General features: G+C 29.6%; 1 protein-coding gene across 3 annotated transcripts in view; it reads right to left on the bottom strand.

Moving 5' to 3' along the window:
• Positions 1-21023, bottom strand: part of LOC111642321 (5'-AMP-activated protein kinase subunit beta-1-like) — a 52181-nt gene that overhangs the window by 25538 nt on the left and 5620 nt on the right. For 2 of the 3 annotated variants that reach the window (XM_023388653.1, XM_023388654.1), the window contains exons 2-3: positions 9428-9490; positions 8003-8184 (exon numbers count right to left, since the gene is read on the bottom strand). In XM_023388653.1, the coding sequence (XP_023244421.1) occupies positions 8003-8176 (174 nt within the window). In that variant the 5' untranslated portion in view covers positions 8177-8184; positions 9428-9490. Of the gene's footprint in view, positions 1-8002; positions 8185-9427; positions 9491-19003; positions 19181-21023 lie in introns of those variants that run through there. The other variant, XM_023388655.1, reaches the window with a different exon arrangement.

The raw sequence follows: 21023 nt of genomic DNA on the forward strand, positions 1-21023 counted from the left end.
TTACACAAAATTACAAAAATTCCACATGTGTTCTTCCTGTTGTATGGAGAATATCTAAATGATATTCAATTTCTTGCCATGTGTTCTGCAGTATCTAAGTGGTGAATTCCTAGTTGCCTGATAAATGGTCTTCCATGAGCTTTGTTGAAAATCTTCCCTGCTCACCTCCACATTCTCATCTGAAAGCAAATTTTCCTATATCTATGACCTTTCAATACACGTTCCATCAACTGTTCATCCATGCTTTGGTAGAATTCTCTACATGGTAAGCTGGAATCTACTACAATAAGTCTGTCTTCCACACTATTTCCAGCAAAACAGTTTAATAAAATTTAAGGAAACAAATGTTTTAGGCTACATTAAGTGGCTTGCTGCAGATTTTAACAGTCTGAAATGAAAAGTCTCAATAGAATACACAGATGTTTGCTTTCAGACTGTTAGAATCTGCAGCAGGCCACTTAATGTAGCCTAAAACATTTGTTTCCTTAAATTTTATTAAACTGTTTTGCTGGAAATAGTGTGAAAGGTTGACCTATTATTTCATGATGGAGGATCCTTTCCAAACATGATGAACATTTCACTGCACTTGCACAACTGAATTTATCTTAGCATATCAACACATGGTTTGCACTTTCACTTGATCCAACATCATTTTGACAATTAAAACTGCAGCATCATAACTAATTACTCCGTGCATCTCAATTAATTCTAGGGAAAAATTACAGTTGCTCTTCCTCAGAAATGTGTTAAATGTGTTTATGCACAGAATTTTGGCAGTGATTTCTAATGTATCATCTCAATCTAAGCACCCTGTGCTTTTCTAAAATGCAATTACAATATAATGCAAGTTCCCAACATTCATCAAAAGAACTAAGAGGAGAACATATCAAACAATTTGTTACACCTTTAACAATTTTTTATGTATAAAAATGCTCTTTGAAATATTGTATAAGATTGTATTTACATACAAAACAACAAAAAATGGTTTGTTTCATAAAAAAATGTAAAATCTTCTGAAAAACTACTGAATAATACATATTCAGAAAGTTTTTTGAAACAACAGAAAAACAGAACAAACAAGAAATTACAATCTGTGAAAGTAAAGTTATGGTTACAAGTGCCTATACTAAAAAACTTTTCAATGAAATAAACAAAACAGAGTAAAGAATCATCATCTGCACAAATTCTTATTTTATAAAGTTGAAAAAAGAAGAGGAAATAACACTAAATTAATTTGATGCACAATACTTTGCACATTACTGATCACTTACTTCCATTCTCTTTTGGTTTATGTGAAAATAGAAGGCAATTCTATTATTTCTGTTTCAATTTCCTTTATTGATTTGTTACATTCCTTTTTCCCTTTTTCCTCTATTTTATTAAAAGAATATAGTTTTTTTTTTTTGGAAACATTTTGCAAGTAGGACATGGCTTCAATGAGTGGTTTAAAGCCATTGAAGCTGCTATATATGGCCATTTAATGACTTAGTTGTTTAATAACCACTCAGACTTACAACCAGCTCTCCAGCATGAGGAATCCCCCTTTCTTAACCAGGCATTGTCAGGACCAATATGGTGCTGGGTTATCAAATATGTTGACTTATTGAACAATGAAATTTTTTCTGAGTTTTTTTCAATTTCATGGACACAATTTTACATATCTTTGCATGTAAAACTGTACAAATTTGCCTTTTATGATTGTTTACATGCCATTTCAATTTTTCCAGACTATTTATACAATCCGGTGTGCAGTAGATGTTATATATTCCTACCCTTGGTTGGTTTAAAACAAGAACACACTAATCTCACTGTGTGCTTTGTACAGTACATTTTTATCTATATCTATTTTATATTATATATCTATTGTATATATTAAGTATTTATATTTATTATTATTATTAAAAGCAAAATGCTCCATCACCTCCAACTGAAACCAAAACTAACACTTTACAAAGAAGGGCTATAAATACACACACAAATCTGACTGCCTGGATGAAATATAACCAAATCACCCAAGACAGACAACAAGTATCCACACTTTCTTAAATATTATGTTTCAAATTGATTTGATTTTCATTTTAATTATAATTAATTAATTTATTATTATTTTTACTTTTAGTTTTGGTTTTGGTGTAAAGACCACAATTTTAATTAACTGGATACCTAAATATATATAAATACAGACAAATACTCAGTGCCCCCAAAGACAAGTTGGACATGCCAGTTTATCTGATGCTGTGTTACCAGAATTTAATTTACATCATTTTTACAATTTTTGCTTAGTGTATTTTTACATTCTGTAATATGTAGGAGATGCAAATTAATACAAAGTTATCAAGTTGGAGTTTCTTTAAAACCTTCTCTTTATCTAGAATAAATAAAAGCAATTAAGCTCATCATTTAATGACCAATTTGCTTAACAAATGGAACTAGTCATAGGAACAAAACTAAGTCATTAAGTAAGGAGTGGTTGTGTATTAAAACTGAAAATACTATAAACACACAAATGCTTCTCTTTTATTATTTCAGAGTAAAAAATGGTCTTATGAAAAATAAACATTTGAGACTATTAATAATGAAAACATTTTTTAAAAATAACACAATAACAGCATATAAAATTAGAATGTAGATGAAGAATCATTTATAAAGTGTTTCTATCACTCTAGCAATTTTTTTAATCTTGCAGATGTACTGTACATACTATTTGTACTTTAAATTTAAATGTTTTGCATTCTGTTTTTCTGCTTATTGGAATCATGAAAAACATAGTTTAACTACTCTGTTCAGTCTCAGAGGACAGGAACACATACTTATAGGTCCAAAAATGCTTAGTACTTCAAGTAAAACTCTGGTTTTTGTGACTCCAATAAGCAGAAAAATAAAATATTTGTTATTTACAGAGTATGTTAATGATTAAATATTTGAGATTTGAACTTTTATACTAAACCTAATTTGAAAACGTTGTGAATAATAAAAGCAAAAGTACTCATTATTTTTATTGATAGTATATTTAAGTAATGTCAAAAAAATATTTTTGATGAACCTGTAAATATTTAGTACAGATTTGGAATTCACATTCTAATCAAAATAAGGGATAAATATGTTAATTATAAAGCCATCAAAGGAATTCTAAACAAAAGATTTTCTCTTTGAATGATTTAATCACTTTCTTTTACAATACTAAACTAAAAATATTAATTTAATCTAACACATGTGTCCGTGCTTTTTTTTTCTTATTTTAAGATATTTAAAAAAATTTTTCTAAAAATAAGGCCATGATACCCTATTGGTAAGTGTCTGTGTGTCGATGAAGATTTGTATTTCTCTTGCTCATAAATTTCTTCAAAATAATAGCAAACCTTTCTGGACTTCTAATTTATAAAATTATTATTTTATAAGTTGCATTGTATGGGCCATTTGAATAAAATATATATTGATAAGAACTGGACAGTAAGTTCAAAATATATTTCAATTTTACAATTTTTATAAATTTTTCCCAAAATTTAATCATTTTTGATGAATTTTCAAGATAAGCTATATGATAAAAAAGCTATTTTTGGATTTGAAAGCAATTTCACGTAAAGATCTACATTATATCTTATGCAATATGTTGTATTCTTTATGAGTATTTTAATACTATTAGGAAAAAATGTTAAATTCAGAAACCATAACAAATCTTTATTTCTTATTTCTATAAAAACAATGAGTACTTTTACTTTTATTATTCAAAATTAGTTTCAATACAAAAGCTCAAATGAAAACATTTAATTATTAACATACTCCATAAATACTTTCATTCTGAAAGTTCAGAATAAAATTTTAATATCTTCAAAATAAAACTCAAAATGCAGTTTTTTTCCATTAAATTGTTATGTATCCATATTTATATTTATAAGAAGTAATATGCAAAGACAAGATTCTTAAAATTTGAAAAATGAAACTCTGTAAATCCTAAAAATGTTCATGAAAGAATAGTTATTTGTAAACACAAAATTACATAATACTTCAGTAATAATAATTTTTAAATGTTTAATTTTTCTCTTATTTTTTTAATTTCATCACATTTGACTTAGTACAAAATGTTAAAGAATACAGAAAAAAATTATTCAAACACTACCCAGATGATTAATCCATTCAAAAATTGTTTTGTTGTATAAAACTGAACATTAAAACAATAACCAGTATTTACAGAGACTTTGACACATAATTTTGTTCAGATACTAATTAAATTTATGAATTTGTTAATGAATTTAGTTATAAATAGTTAATTAGTATATGAACATGACAATTCCTAAGATAATAGAAAAAATGCCATTACAGAACAGAATAAAAATGGTAAAATAACTTAACAGTCAGAACAATCAGCAAACTACTGAAGGAAAGAGTTCAACATACTTCATCTAAAATGCAATTCTTCTGATTGGTTATTATTTTTTTTATTTTTTGAATATCCTATGCTTTATAAAGCCTAAAATTATGATTTGTTTATTAATAGCATTTTTAGTATTTCATCAACTGTGTTTGCTTTCAGCACTAACAATTTACTGTTTTATGGCAATATTTAGAAATACTAATTTAACTACATTTAACTAGTTACTACTAAATTATTTGTTTTTAATATATTATTATTTTAAATACAGTAAGACCTTGCTTAACGCTGCCTCACTTAATGCTGACTCGATATAATGCAGTCTGCTCAAAGCCTAAAAAAAAGCTCAAAATTTACACCAATTTAAATTATTGTGGCATTTTATTAATTCGTACATAATACAATTATTTACAAACATGAACCAATCAGAAAAAGGTAGCAAAAAGGTGTACTTTATTTAAATCTATGTTTGTTTGGTGCAATTTTGGAAAAAATATATCATCATCGATGCCATAGGCAATATTGGCTTGGCATGGCAAGAATTAACTGATAAATGCATGAACGGAGTGTGAAAAAATTTATGGCTGAAGATATTCAAGAATTCTCAATGAGAAGAGCCTATTGACCAAATTGTCAACCTAATCGATTCAGCAGGACTAGATGTAGATGAGCAGTATATATTTAGGAGTTACTGCAGGTTTCTGGTGAGAGCCTTACCAAGGACAACTTTTAAGAACTGGCAGAACAAGAAATTCATGTGGAACTGGAAAATATTAATCTGAAAACAAAGAGTTTTCAGAATCACTATTTTCCAGTTCTACCCAAAGAATTTCTCTACAGATTTCCTTAGTAAAAGTTTGGTAATGATAACCAAAATCGTTGATCAAATTGTAGCAAATGATCCAGATTTTGAAAGGAGTGCAAAAGCAAAACGAGGCGTTTTGGATGCGATCTCCTGATACCAACATTTACTTTAGGAAAGAAAAAGAAAGTGAAAAATGAAACTACACGACTTTATCGCAAAAACAAGAATTTCAGAAGAGCCAGGGTCTTTATCACAAAAAATGAACTTTACATTTCTGCATGCATACATTTGTGTTATTTAACATATATTATGATGCAAATTAATATAAAAATAACTTAAAATTAAAGTAAAATCTGTTTATTTTTGGTCACATGTTCCCCTTTCCCTATTTACTCTATTTTAAAATGACCTCGTTTAATGCTGTTTCGTTTAGCACTTTGTCGCCTAGGAACCATGTCGTATCCCCCATGTTAAGCAAGGTCTTACTGTATTAATATTTTTGAATCATTTATATTGTTTTTGTCAAGACAAATAACAATGACGATGAAGATTTGTATTTCTCTTGCTCATAAATTTCTTCAAAATAATAGCAAACCTTTCTGGACTTCTAATTTATAAAATTATTATTTTATAAGTTGCATTGTATGGGCCATTTGAATAAAATATATATTGATAAGAACTGGACAGTAAGTTCAAAATATATTTCAATTTTACAATTTTTATAAATTTTTCCCAAAATTTAATCATTTTTGATGAATTTTCAAGATAAGCTATATGATAAAAAAGCTATTTTTGGATTTGAAAGCAATTTCACGTAAAGATCTACATTATATCTTATGCAATATGTTGTATTCTTTATGAGTATTTTAATACTATTAGGAAAAAATGTTAAATTCAGAAACCATAACAAATCTTTATTTCTTATTTCTATAAAAACAATGAGTACTTTTACTTTTATTATTCAAAATTAGTTTCAATACAAAAGCTCAAATGAAAACATTTAATTATTAACATACTCCATAAATACTTTCATTCTGAAAGTTCAGAATAAAATTTTAATATCTTCAAAATAAAACTCAAAATGCAGTTTTTTTCCATTAAATTGTTATGTATCCATATTTATATTTATAAGAAGTAATATGCAAAGACAAGATTCTTAAAATTTGAAAAATGAAACTCTGTAAATCCTAAAAATGTTCATGAAAGAATAGTTATTTGTAAACACAAAATTACATAATACTTCAGTAATAATAATTTTTAAATGTTTAATTTTTCTCTTATTTTTTTAATTTCATCACATTTGACTTAGTACAAAATGTTAAAGAATACAGAAAAAAATTATTCAAACACTACCCAGATGATTAATCCATTCAAAAATTGTTTTGTTGTATAAAACTGAACATTAAAACAATAACCAGTATTTACAGAGACTTTGACACATAATTTTGTTCAGATACTAATTAAATTTATGAATTTGTTAATGAATTTAGTTATAAATAGTTAATTAGTATATGAACATGACAATTCCTAAGATAATAGAAAAAATGCCATTACAGAACAGAATAAAAATGGTAAAATAACTTAACAGTCAGAACAATCAGCAAACTACTGAAGGAAAGAGTTCAACATACTTCATCTAAAATGCAATTCTTCTGATTGGTTATTATTTTTTTTATTTTTTGAATATCCTATGCTTTATAAAGCCTAAAATTATGATTTGTTTATTAATAGCATTTTTAGTATTTCATCAACTGTGTTTGCTTTCAGCACTAACAATTTACTGTTTTATGGCAATATTTAGAAATACTAATTTAACTACATTTAACTAGTTACTACTAAATTATTTGTTTTTAATATATTATTATTTTAAATACAGTAAGACCTTGCTTAACGCTGCCTCACTTAATGCTGACTCGATATAATGCAGTCTGCTCAAAGCCTAAAAAAAAGCTCAAAATTTACACCAATTTAAATTATTGTGGCATTTTATTAATTTGTACATAATACAATTATTTACAAACATGAACCAATCAGAAAAAGGTAGCAAAAAGGTGTACTTTATTTAAATCTATGTTTGTTTGGTGCAATTTTGGAAAAAATATATCATCATCGATGCCATAGGCAATATTGGCTTGGCATGGCAAGAATTAACTGATAAATGCATGAACGGAGTGTGAAAAAATTTATGGCTGAAGATATTCAAGAATTCTCAATGAGAAGAGCCTATTGACCAAATTGTCAACCTAATCGATTCAGCAGGACTAGATGTAGATGAGCAGTATATATTTAGGAGTTACTGCAGGTTTCTGGTGAGAGCCTTACCAAGGACAACTTTTAAGAACTGGCAGAACAAGAAATTCATGTGGAACTGGAAAATATTAATCTGAAAACAAAGAGTTTTCAGAATCACTATTTTCCAGTTCTACCCAAAGAATTTCTCTACAGATTTCCTTAGTAAAAGTTTGGTAATGATAACCAAAATCGTTGATCAAATTGTAGCAAATGATCCAGATTTTGAAAGGAGTGCAAAAGCAAAACGAGGCGTTTTGGATGCGATCTCCTGATACCAACATTTACTTTAGGAAAGAAAAAGAAAGTGAAAAATGAAACTACACGACTTTATCGCAAAAACAAGAATTTCAGAAGAGCCAGGGTCTTTATCACAAAAAATGAACTTTACATTTCTGCATGCATACATTTGTGTTATTTAACATATATTATGATGCAAATTAATATAAAAATAACTTAAAATTAAAGTAAAATCTGTTTATNTCAGTAATATTTTAATATCTTTTAAATGATCATAAAAATTAATAAATTTAACTTACTTTAAATGAACCAAAATCATCACTATCATCAAGAGATGACTGATATAAGAATTTTTTCTTGTTTGTATTTGCTCCAAATTCAAATGCTTTCTCATCTCTCCCAGGTGAAGATGGAGCCCCATCTGGATCAAGTGAATAGCCCCTTTCACGTTTACCTGAGCTGGTATTACCCATTCTATGTACTAAAATTAAGAAAACAATGAAATTAATTTCATACTCTTAGATTTATTTATAATAAGCAAAAAGACCACTAATGTTTTTTAAATGATATTAGATTATTTATTTAAAATTTATTTATTACTTGTCAAAAAAAAACAAACATACTTAAACTTATGTTCTAAATTACATTTACACTCAAGATTAACAAAGGTTTATACAAAAATTAATTCAGCCACAACACTGAGTTGAGGGAAGCAAGATGGCTGTTTTGCCAAATTTTCTGCTTTCTGGGTCATTTTGACACTTTTACAGACAAATCTTAGTTCTGTTTGTTAACAGACGACAATCACATTAAAGTTTGGAGAATCACTAATGACTGCTTCAATCCCACCTTTCCTGCTGAGCTACACATTACCTGACTGCAGGCAGGCTAATCTGGAAAATCATCTCTTACAACAGTTGGTCATCTGCACATCTGACACTGATGGCATATCAGTACATTCAGGAAATTCTGCACTCTCATTTGCTGCCTTTTATGACAGGGCTGCAAACAGCCATTTTCCAGAAAGATAATAGTTAACCATATATACCAGACCATGGTTATTTTAAAAATATTGTGAAAAACTAAAAACAATTTACCTTAGATATTTTATTTAGCTCACCTTGTAAAACAACTGTACAGTACATCCCTACTTGAGCTGCAATTTAAAAATTGCAATTCTATTGATTCTCACTGTTGTCCATCTGTCCCTTCATTAATCTCAAGAATGAAATTAGATGAAAATCAAAACCAGATATAGAAAGATTAGGTATTATAGACCCTGACTATCTATATATAAAACTTCTGGTCTAGACTGGAAGTTACATGATTTTAAAATTAAAATATGATTATAAATTGCAGCTCAGCATTGAAACAATGTCACAATAACTAAACAACTTTTAAAATGAAAAATCTTTTAATCAATTCATTATGATGTAATTTTTAAAGAATGTTTAATATTCTTATAATTTTATAATGATAATTTTACAAGCTCTGATTCTGATCTGTAGTTTTATATGACACAGAATACTTAATGCTTTTTATTTAAAACTTACATGCCTTTATAATAAAATGTAACTTATATTATTTTATAATGAAATTAAATTACTACATTTTTAATTCATTCACATTTACAAAACAAACTTAATTTTTAATTATTGTAAGAATCAGAAAGAATAAATTAGAATTAAAAACTATTAAATTAAAATGAAAAAATTTCTGCATACCTGTAAATGATCAAAACACCAATGAAGAAATACCAAAATTCACTTCATTCAGCCATCTTAAACCTTAAAAAAAAAGTAAATATGATTACTATTAATTCAACATATATATGTTATGGACAAAGTGATTAATCGGGCATTATGAATAATGACCAAATAGGGAGGGCAGTGTCAATTTGATAAATATTGATTAATTTATCAAATTGACCGGTCATTATGAATACTGCTATCACCTAGTCGGGCAAAGTGATAATAATAAGTTGAAGAGTGATCATCTGACATACGCTAGCCAATCGGCACGCTGAGTTGCGTGTGCGTATCGTACAGCGTTTAGTACAGAATTTTAAATTTGATTAAAAAAACTCCACTTATTTCATTTAGAAATATTTATTTTTTGTAAATTATATCAAAGTACTATTAACTATATTAATTAAACTAATATTAACGAAAAGTATTATTAACAATTTTTGGTATAAATTATATAAAAAATTAAATGTTTTTTAGTTTATTTATTTGAGCAATTAAGATTTTCATGACATTTGGAATTACTGTACATAATTTTTTTTCTTTGGTAGCATTTGCATCTATTAGATTTTCAACCAATTTTTCAGCAGCATAAACTATAGTTGTGGCCTTCAGAAATCGATGACATTCTTGCACATTTTCTAAGCGAAATTTCTGCACCCGGTACATCTCCAACAGAAATGAAGTTTTCTTTACAAACTGCAAATTGGTTTCTGGAATATAATAGATTTAATATGCCATGTTAAAGATAATATGCGGTTAAAGATAAAAACCTTTACAAACTGGTACCCAGTTTGTAAAGGTTTTTATCTTTAACCGCAACAACGACACCTAAAATATTTTTTCCATCACTGCGGGCTCAATCTACATCAGATACACAAATCCTTACTGTATCACCAACATTAGCTGCTGTGTATTTGGAATTTGATGTATTAATCATTTTTTCTGCTTGCATTTTAAGATTAAACAAAGCCCTTGTTTTAGACACACTTCTTATTTTTTCTTCTATTTTTGGATCAATTGTGTGGATTGTTTCTTATTCATTCACCAATTCTGTAATACTAATAACATCCTGATTTAGATTTTTCTTAGGAATATTCTTTTTTTCTGACAGATTTCACACAAGTTCAAATAAATTATGATCATCTCTCTTGTAATATTTTTATATTTCGTACTTAATTCTTTTTCCATGCGGTTTCTACCGTGATGTCCAATAGCAATATGGGCATCGTGCAATATCTGAAATATTTCTTCCATGTGAACGTAATATTTAATCGCATTACCTTCTTTTACAGGCATAATTAATTTTTCTAAATTTCCGATAGATACAATGTCATATCTACGTAAACGCTGATATTCTTCCGGTAACTTAGAAGTAACTTTCATTTTTGACTCTCACTTTTTGTATCATTGACAAATATGCTGATTTTGTAAAAATTTGATTGTTGTCACCTTTTTCTGCTATTAACTCGTTTAATCGGTTGTTGAAGCAATTATTCATAACACTTAATGATTCCTCCATGATCGTTACTTTTGTCAAAGAAGAATGATTAACTACTAGTCACATAAATTTAAAATTCGGTACTAAATGCAATACACATGAGCAAGTAAGATGCAAGTTCTGATTGGCTAACGTATGTCGGATGATCACTCCTCAACGTATTATTATCACTTTGCCCGACTAGATGGTAGCAGTATTCATAATCACCGGTCAATTTGATAAATTATTGAAATTTATTACAATGTCCAATTTTGTTGGTCATTATGAATAATGCCCATATTAATCACTTTGTCCATAACATATACAACAAATAGTTTTATTAAAATAAAATTCTATTTGTTTCAATTAGCATTTTGTATAAGACTGAAATTCATGCATTTGGATAAAGTTCAAATCTGATAAATTCCTTTTCAAGAAAGAGAATTTGTCAGATCCAATTAAAACTTGCTGTTTTAGGCCAACAGTCTTCTAAGAAAATTATCATTTTCAAGTAATACAATCATCATTAGGAATCAATTAAAGGTTGAGTATATTGCCTGAAAATACTATAGCTTTCCACACACACACACTTTTTTTTTATATGTAATTCAAATTGCTTTCTTAGGGGCAAAAATCTTATAATAAAATCTAGTGTTTTCAGGCTATCAGAAGTAAATGTGAAGATACAGTGTACTGTCCAAAAGCACTAGATTTATAAATTTTTTGCCTAAAGAAAATCAATTTGAAAAATTTAAAAAGCTTTATTAACAAGTCTTAATTCATAAGATTTATTATTATTAAATGATTTAAAAATACAATACAGATTTAATTTGGAAAATATACAACTATCCATTTAAATAATAAAGGGATAGTTGTATATTACTATATCTGATTACAATATTACTATATTTGATTAAATGGATAGTTGTATATTAAATATTTGATTACAATGTGAACATTTTACACACATTGCAGCTCAGATCAGATTAAATCAAGTCAATATCAAAATAGCAAATTTATGCTCACTTACATCTGAGTTCATGTCTGACTGAGATCCTCAAATATTCATAGGTGGTTTGATCTATGTTAGTCCATCCCTCGCCATCTGGTTACCCCAGAATTAAATCATGATACCATATATCTGGAATAAAGGAAAATGTGATCTTCAAAGGCCTGAAGCACATTAAGCTCCAATCATCAAGTTCACAAATGATACCCAAAATTGAATTATTCGTGAATATTACAAGGTCTCTGTAAGTCCGCACGAAAAATATATAAATTTTAAGTTTAGCGGTAGACCAACACACAGCTGTTAGCTAATGACTTCTCTTTATTTAATTACTGTAGATGCATTTTGGTCCTATTAAGGGACCCTCTTCAGTACTATAAAATATAAACATTTTTAATAAGCCCTTTTGCAAGTAAAAATATCAATATAACAATTAACACTTTAGTTTTACATTACCATTTAGAATACACAGCTTTGATTATCCATTCCATTAACACTTTCATCCATATCATATGTTTAGGTATTATAGAACGTATATTCTTATTTAATTTCAAGGTCTTAGGTGTGTACTCATCTCTTAGAAAGCATCTAAAATAATCTATATCATGTCTTAATACTTCCACTCGCTTGGTGAGGTTCATTAGTTTTTTCGTCATATCCTTTTTATTTTCACAAATTTTAATTAAATTTCTTATGACTGCTGTTAATATATGAATATTACAAGGTCTCTGTAAGTCCGCGGACTTACAGAGACCTTGTAATATTCATATATTAACAGCAGTCATAAGAAATTTAATTAAAATTTGTGAAAATAAAAAGGATATGACAAAAAAACTAATGAACCTCACCAAGCGAGTGGAAGTATTAAGACATGATATAGATTATTTTAGATGCTTTCTAAGAGATGAGTACACACCTAAGACCTTGAAATTAAATAAGAATATACGTTCTATAATACCTAAACATATGATATGGATGAAAGTGTTAATGGAATGGATAATCAAAGCTGTGTATTCTAAATGGTAATGTAAAACTAAAGTGTTAATTGTTATATTGATATTTTTACTTGCAAAAGGGCTTATTAAAAATGTTTATATTTTATAGTACTGAAGAGGGTCCCTTAATAGGACCAAAATGCATCTACAGTAATTAAATAAAGAGAAGTCATTAGCTAACAGCTGTGTGTTGGTCTACCGCTAAACTTAAAATTTATATATTTTTCGTGCGGACTTACAGAGACCTTGTAATATTCACGAATAATTCANGAAGTTTATTCGTTCAACTCGGCTCCTCAAGATTAAATCCTGAGTATGCTGTTGTACACATACACACATAAATAAATAAATAAATAAATAAATAAACCTAAATAAATAATAATGCCATCATCATGGATACATGTATTAACTTGTGTTAGTATAAAATGACTTCCAAGCAGTTGCCAAACCTTCTGCATCTCTGTGATTAATACATTCCGTGGCTATATGCGCTTTATGTATTTCTATTTTTTCAAGATGCTTCACCGCTTGTAATGATCTCGTGGCCCTAACGATCGCTGCACGATCCCAGTATACGGTTACATCCTGTTGTTTGGCAAATGCCGCCAGAACAGTACTATCGATGTTCTTACCTACATACTTATACGGTTACATCCTGTTGTTTGGCAAATGCCACCAGAACAGTACTATCGATGTTCTTACCTACAGAATATTTATGCTCATTTATCCTTTGTGGATAAACAAAGCCACGAGGTTAAGGCATTTCTCAAGAGGGACTTATAGCCCTCTTCATAATCTATTCCACACAGCTAACAGCTTGGACTTTACTGGTGGCATTCCCTACGTGTTCCACATCTTATCTTACTTTCAGCGGGAACGCCTGCCAATTAAACACATATACCGCCAGCAGGATATACTACCTCGCCCAACCAAAGTCTGTCCTTGCATCAGCATCGATGACTACTCTACAATGTCCACCAACTTGCTGTATGTCGTGTATGACTGGTTCTGGGCGACCGTCATCATAAATGGCCGGGCTGGCTTTACCAGCCCGGCCATCGCGATTTTAAAGTGTCTGGGGGCAGACGCTTTAAAATCTCGAACCTGGACTGCAATTGGAGTGGCACTCCTGTCCAGTCATAAGACCAAAGCCTGGTCCCTTAATGAATATTGCAGTATTTTCAGGACAGAGGCCCGGGGATAAAGCGGTCGATTCAAATTAGTGCCCTGCTTGAAAGGCCCACAGTCATTTTCTCTGACAGCTGCAGTGTCCTCCAGGCTGTGGCCAATGTCTCATTTACTTCACCATCGGTAATCACTGACCTCAAGGCAGCCATTACCTCTTACATGGAGCCCATAGTCATTGCGTGGACTCCAGGCCACACACATATATTGATCAATGAAGCTGCTGACAAAGCAGTCCATTTTGTGGATCCATCAGGAACCCTCTCATGTCACAAGACCTCACTCAGTCCATATGGGAAATCTCGATTAGGACACTGACGGACACTTAGTCGGTGGCCCTTCACAATAAAGGTCGCATCGCAATCATATTCACCCTTTTGATTCCTGGGATTATAGTTGCACATCGTCCTGTCATGTGGAAACCCTCTTGGCCAATCTCAGGACGGAGATGGCCCTCTGCATGCATTTCTCTTTACACAGAGTCTACGCGACTTGCTGAATTGTCCTCATTGTGGCACTAGGGAAATGACACTACACTACTTGCTTTACTGCCCAGAATATACAAGGGCCCGAAATAATCTAGGCAACACCCTGTCTTTAAATATGACTTTAGTTCACTCTTTGATGCCTATATATTGGTCTACTACCTCCATCACCCATCGCCAGCATTAGGCGATGCTGGAATGCTATATCAATCACTCAGGCTGCTTCACTTAACTGATAGGCGATGTCTATCGGAGAAAGAGCAACTAAAGCTAGAATCTCCATATGAAACAGACAGAAGAAGAAGGACTGCTGTGTCCATTTCCTTGATGTCCTCATTACTTTCAATGATGGCGCTCTGACTACTGAGGTTTATCAAAAAGTGTCTCACAATCCACTTATATTCCCCCAACATCTCACAGTCCACCAACTTACAAATCGGCTGCTTTCAACATCCTTAAAAAGAGACTAGCAGGGAAAGCCCTTGTTTTTTTTATAAGGACCTCTTCCAGAACATCTCTTAGGTAGTGGAAAATAACACACATTTACTATATTGCTACCATATTAAGATACTGACCCAGCTTTATCTCCTCATTGATACATTGCTATTATTCTCATTTAAGTTCCAGCTCTGAGAAGACTAAGCTGTACAGTCACCTACAGCAAACTCTTGAACAGGATCTTCAAAGATATAGCTCAATGCTCCAACTTTTGAATTGCTTATAAAAGGAGCCAGAATGTATTTTCCTTATCCAGGAATGATGTAGATCCTGCAAATGAAACTACTCTTCCAGGTCTTTACTCAATACCTTGATATAACAGGATAGATCATTCCTTTGAATATATTGGTGCCATGTATAGATCACTCCATACCAGGATCAAAGATCATCAAGACTCAGTCTGATAATGCCTACTACAAGTGCCTTAGTGGTCTTTGCCTCTGACCAGAATGTTGATGTCATTTTTGATAGGGCACATATGATATATTGCACATCAACTTCTCATTTAAAATATCTGGAAATACTTGTAATTAGATTGATAGAAAATTTAATAATTTGAAATATTAAATCCACTTATGCTAAGTATCTGAAAATCTGAATATAAAGGGCAGTTTAAATTTAAACTCCAAATTATTAGAGAATGTAATGCATTTATGATGACAGCAAGCAAACAGAGTATTATTATTATGTTGGGTTTAGTGGGTTATACTCAGTTCACACTGGTGGCTGTGTACTATGCCGAACCAGAGGCGTTCTCCAGTCTGACACCAAACCCAGATTCTGCCATCCGAACAGAAGAGGGTGAACCTGAATTCGTCACTCCAGAGAACCTGTTTCCACTGTTCTACAGTCCACTCTCTACATTCTTTGCACCAAGCTAGCCGAGCAGCGCTGTTGGTCCTGGTAATGAAAGGCTTATGGACAGCAGCACGTCCATGATAATTGAGCAGATGGGCTTCCTTACAGATGGTATTCATCAAAACAAGTCCCAGTTGCCATTTGAAACTCCCTACAGTTGTGAGCCTTCGTTTGGGTGTGGTTCTTCCAAATTTCTCTGGAGAGCACCGTTGGTCTCTAACTCCCAGTTTTGTGGGCCTGTCTGGTCGGGGCTTATTCTGACAGTTACAGCTCACCTTCCACTTGTGAATCATGTAGCACACTGTTGATTTTTGGTACTTCAGCTCGCTGGATATGTCACGTATGGAATGGCCATTTCTGTGATTACCAATGATTACACTTTTTTCAAAATCAGACAGCTCCGAACTGTGTGCATTTTGCATGCGACCAATGTGATTTTCTTTCCCACTCAATATTCTGCAGCGGCCATGATGTGTATTAAGATAGCAAATATCACTGTTTGCAGGGGTGTCCAATTACTTTCTGGTAGATAGCATATAACATATCAAATGTTCTAGAACATTTCTTTTCCAGTCATTTTTTAAAAATTCATAATGTCTAAATTTCACCTTTACAACCTGATACAAAAGTCTTCAAAACATTTTGTTTATATCATTTTATAGTGCAACAGAATACAGATATCATTATTTTCCATGTTAAACAACTAAACAAGAAACTTAAATCCTAATATTACAAAAAAATTGAATAGCATAGTATAAAATAAACTCAACTGTTATGTTTTAAATAAAATTAAAAAATTCCAAAAAATATATCTTAGAAAACACTTTACATAAGAAAACTTATTTTAAAAAATAAATATATTTAAATACAATAAAATATGCAGATTTTTTATTATTAAAAATACACAGAATTCTGATCATCCAAACTAATTTGTGATAAAAGTGCTTTGAATAATCAGAAGTTCAGATAATCAGATTAAAGTAAAAAATATTCTTATCCTCAAAAATAATTATAATACTGCTATAAAGAACCATTATAATAATTATTAAAAACTCTTTTTAAGAATTTTTTTAACCTGTTTGTTTTTTCTTCTATAAATTAATTATTTGTTAATATAGTATGGTTGCTGTTTATTCAATTTCTATGTTTAGCGTCCTTTTAATCCAAAAAAAATTTTTTTTGTAATATAATAGAATGTTATATATACATATGGAAGATAAGATAAAAATACAGAAATAGAATTTTTAATATTTGCCCTTATGTGATATGTGTTTGTTTTGTAAAAATCTTTTTACGTGATATTTAAATAATGCTGTGTCCTTAATTACAGTTTGTATATATATTTTTTTGAACAGCACTGAAGAGGGGTTGAAAAGTTAAACCAACCCGAAATGCATTTGTAGTTCAATTTTTGAAATAAAACCGTAATTTTCTGACCAGAAAGCTGTGAGATCGTCTACCAAGAAAAATTTTTTTGGATTAAAAGGATGCTATGCATAGTATTTATTTGTTATTTGCCATTATCAGACAACACATTTTTGTTTATATGACATGTAACTATTTTAATTCCTATAAAAATTAGAATGGATTTGAAAAATGAAATAGGACACAACTGAACATTAACATGTGATGATGACAATGGTTAGAAACAGACTAGAATAGACACAGAATAACGATCACTTAGAATGACTCAGAAAATGAGGGTTCATATGTCAAAGATCAAGCCTGTATTCTATGACTGTAGTGATTCATTAAATTGATAATTCAGATAATTGGCACTATGTTGAACAAAGAATCTACAGTAGAGCCTCGATTATCCGACTCAACTGGGGACTGGGGTTGGTCGGATAATTGAAAGTTGGATAACCGAAAAGTATGAAAAAATCCATTATTAGTGTAGTATGTTATTATATCCCATGTAATTAGTATATTAGTATATCGCTATTAACCTACTTTGCGTTGAATTTTCATCGATGTTAAGCCTAACAAAAATTTTTTAAAATAATAATCGTCGCTATTCTATCGTTAAAAATTAGAAAATTAAGCCTCGTTTAAATACTGGCTCCCTTTCATGGTCGAATGAGTGTTGCCAGCTAAAACACGTAAAAATAATATTAAAGTAGCCAAGACATAGCCAAATATTGTAGTGCCACATCACTAGCGGACATTTGAAATTTGCCAATTAGGACGGTCAGTTAACCGAGGTGTCAGTTAATCGGGGGTCGGATAATCGAGGCTCTACCGTATAGACTATTTTAATGTAAATTATGTTATAGTTCAGTATGTTATACATTTATCATGATAATGTTATAGTTTATTTTATCTCATTTAATATTTACTTAAATTTGTAATGTACATATATATATAGCTTAATATTTTTTATATGACAGTTAACTAAAAATATGCATACAATTAGACCTAGAGGTTTAAATTACTTCATGGGCCAAAATTAATTCACATTCCCTGTTGCATTTAAAAAAATAAATCCACAATACTTAATATACCCACCTGTAGGTTTATTTAAATCATATTTTCTATGCTACAGATTACTGTAAATAACCTATTCAAAACTGTAATTGTGTAAATTACTGTGCTGCATTTCTTGTTATCTGTGTTACTTTTTAGAATTATCTTTTGGTTTTCATTTAAGTCTCTGTAGCCTCTGGTACAAACACACAGAAAAATTAATTTTGAAAAAAAATAAATATAAACTCAAAGTCAGGTATCCCCATGGGATTAAATAAACCCACATTCCAAAGAAATTTAAAAAACAGACCCAGAATGGGATTATTCAAGTGTATACATTAGAGTTAATATCTAGCTTAGAAAATTTCAATTGTTTCGTCATATACTACGATAAAATATTAATTTTTATCTATAAATTTTTTGTTTTTAGATTATAGGAGAGTTACACTGAAATATCTCATCAATTTTTATCTAAAAATATAATATTTATCATATAAGAATTTATTAATTTTTAATGTGTTTATTTTACTAAATGTTATTGTTGAAAGCACTTAACTTATGGTGTTCATAAAAATTCACCAGGATAAAAGGTTCTGCACATAAAACTGTTTGTTATAAAGTTTCATACAATACCATTTTCCATTGTAACTTATGTTATAGGAAATGTTTTACAAATGAATTCAGAGCAACAACTCTTACTTTTGTTTCTTATTTTAGAAAAGTCCTCTCTTAAGTACATTTGGCACTTAGACAAAAACATACATTACAGGAAAACCTAAGTAAAGATTTACTATTTTGTTATATAATAGATTTATGACTTCACAATCCATTTGTTTATACCAACAATTTTTATTTTATTCTTTAGCTACATTGACAAGTTATACAATGTAATACAAATAAATAAATCTAGCTAATAAATAAATAACTTGATAATTTCTTTTTATTACTTAGATGGATTTATCAGATTTATTTGAAATAAATTGTTTGTCAAAAATGTGTGAGGAAAATACTATATAAATAATAAAAGATAAACTATTTCTAAGAACTTCAACTAATTAGGAAATCTATTAAGAATTTTTATAACAGTTAAATGATAAAATGTCGATTTTAATGACTTTTACATATATTTTTTTTATGCAGAAACAAGTTAAGATCTTTTTCAACAAAAGATATTAAGATGTTTTATATATTTTGGGTAATAAATATCGACAATTTCTATTTAGAATTTGCATCAAATTTATGTTGAGCCTAAATTTTTATCACCATTAATTTTGTACAATTAAAACAACAATAAAAACTGATTCCATTCATTAACAATTAAATTCAAACAACACAAAATGCTAAATACATTACAGAAGCCTTCCTTTTTCTTATTTCAATAAATAAAAGGATGATTCCTGAAATGTATTTAATATTTTGTGTTGTTTGAATTTAACAATTCACTATATTTCTAAAATATCCAGTTTTAAATTATTTTGATTTCAGATCTAGTTTTGGCAACTGGGTGATAAAAACAAGAAAAAATATTGTTGCTTCAAACACAATGAAGTGTTATAAATTAAGACACTTGGCAGTTTTCTCATCTTTTATTCAGTTGATATGTGTGAAATTATACAAGTTTCGGGCTCCTAAGCCCCTCATCAGCCAACTTGTATTTTCTCCTTGTATGTGTTGTTTTAGTGTTGGGCTACTTTCATCTTCCTTCAATTTGATGATATCCACTGTTTCAATACAAGTGTCTTAATTTATAACACTTCATTGTGTTTGAAGCAACAAACTTTGAAGCACGGTTTCAGATTATTAAAGGAAAAAATATCCTAAACAGCCTATTAAAATATTTTTAAAGATAATACTTTGTCTCATTATTTACTTAATTTTATAAGACTTAAGTAAAGCTATATCAAGAGCAGCAAGAAGAGATCCATTGACCAAATATACATTGACCAAATACACTACACAGAACATTTAAAACATATTGAATCAATAAAAGTTATACTTTCCTGTAAGACAGGAATAGATAAATAAATGAAATGATACTTATGTTTATTATCAATTCAAAAACCATGACTACATCATGATTTTTTGAGCTGATAGATACCATAGTGAAACCTCTAAAGATTAAACTTAATTCAGATACCATATTAAATGATTATTAAAACTTATTTTTAAACTATGATTTGATGCACTTAAAATACAATATCTCAAAAAGTGCTAGATTACAAAAAACCAGACATTTTCAATTTATAGACCATCATTGGGATACACTCAAATTCAAAAATGAAAACATTTCAAAATAATAATTGAAATAAAAACAAATAACCACACAAAAGCATCATAAAAATTAAATTAAATAATTATTCAACCAAAAAATCCATCTCTTGAAACACAATAGTGGAGAAATTAAATGTTTTCAATTGCTTTTAGCAATCATCCTCAAGTTAAAGAACATATTTGGAAATGTATAACAGAATAGAACATATGATGGAATGTAGTAATTTAAAATATAAAGCAAACTAAGCTATTTACATCCTAGTACAAACATGTGACGCCTGACAGCCAATCAGGTGTTTATTTTATATTTCAAATTACTACATTACAT

The sequence above is a fragment of the Centruroides sculpturatus genome, unplaced genomic scaffold, assembly GCF_000671375.1.
Source record: "Centruroides sculpturatus isolate CEXI.00-Female unplaced genomic scaffold, Cexi_2.0 scaffold1696, whole genome shotgun sequence".
Taxonomy (NCBI): domain Eukaryota; kingdom Metazoa; phylum Arthropoda; class Arachnida; order Scorpiones; family Buthidae; genus Centruroides; species Centruroides sculpturatus.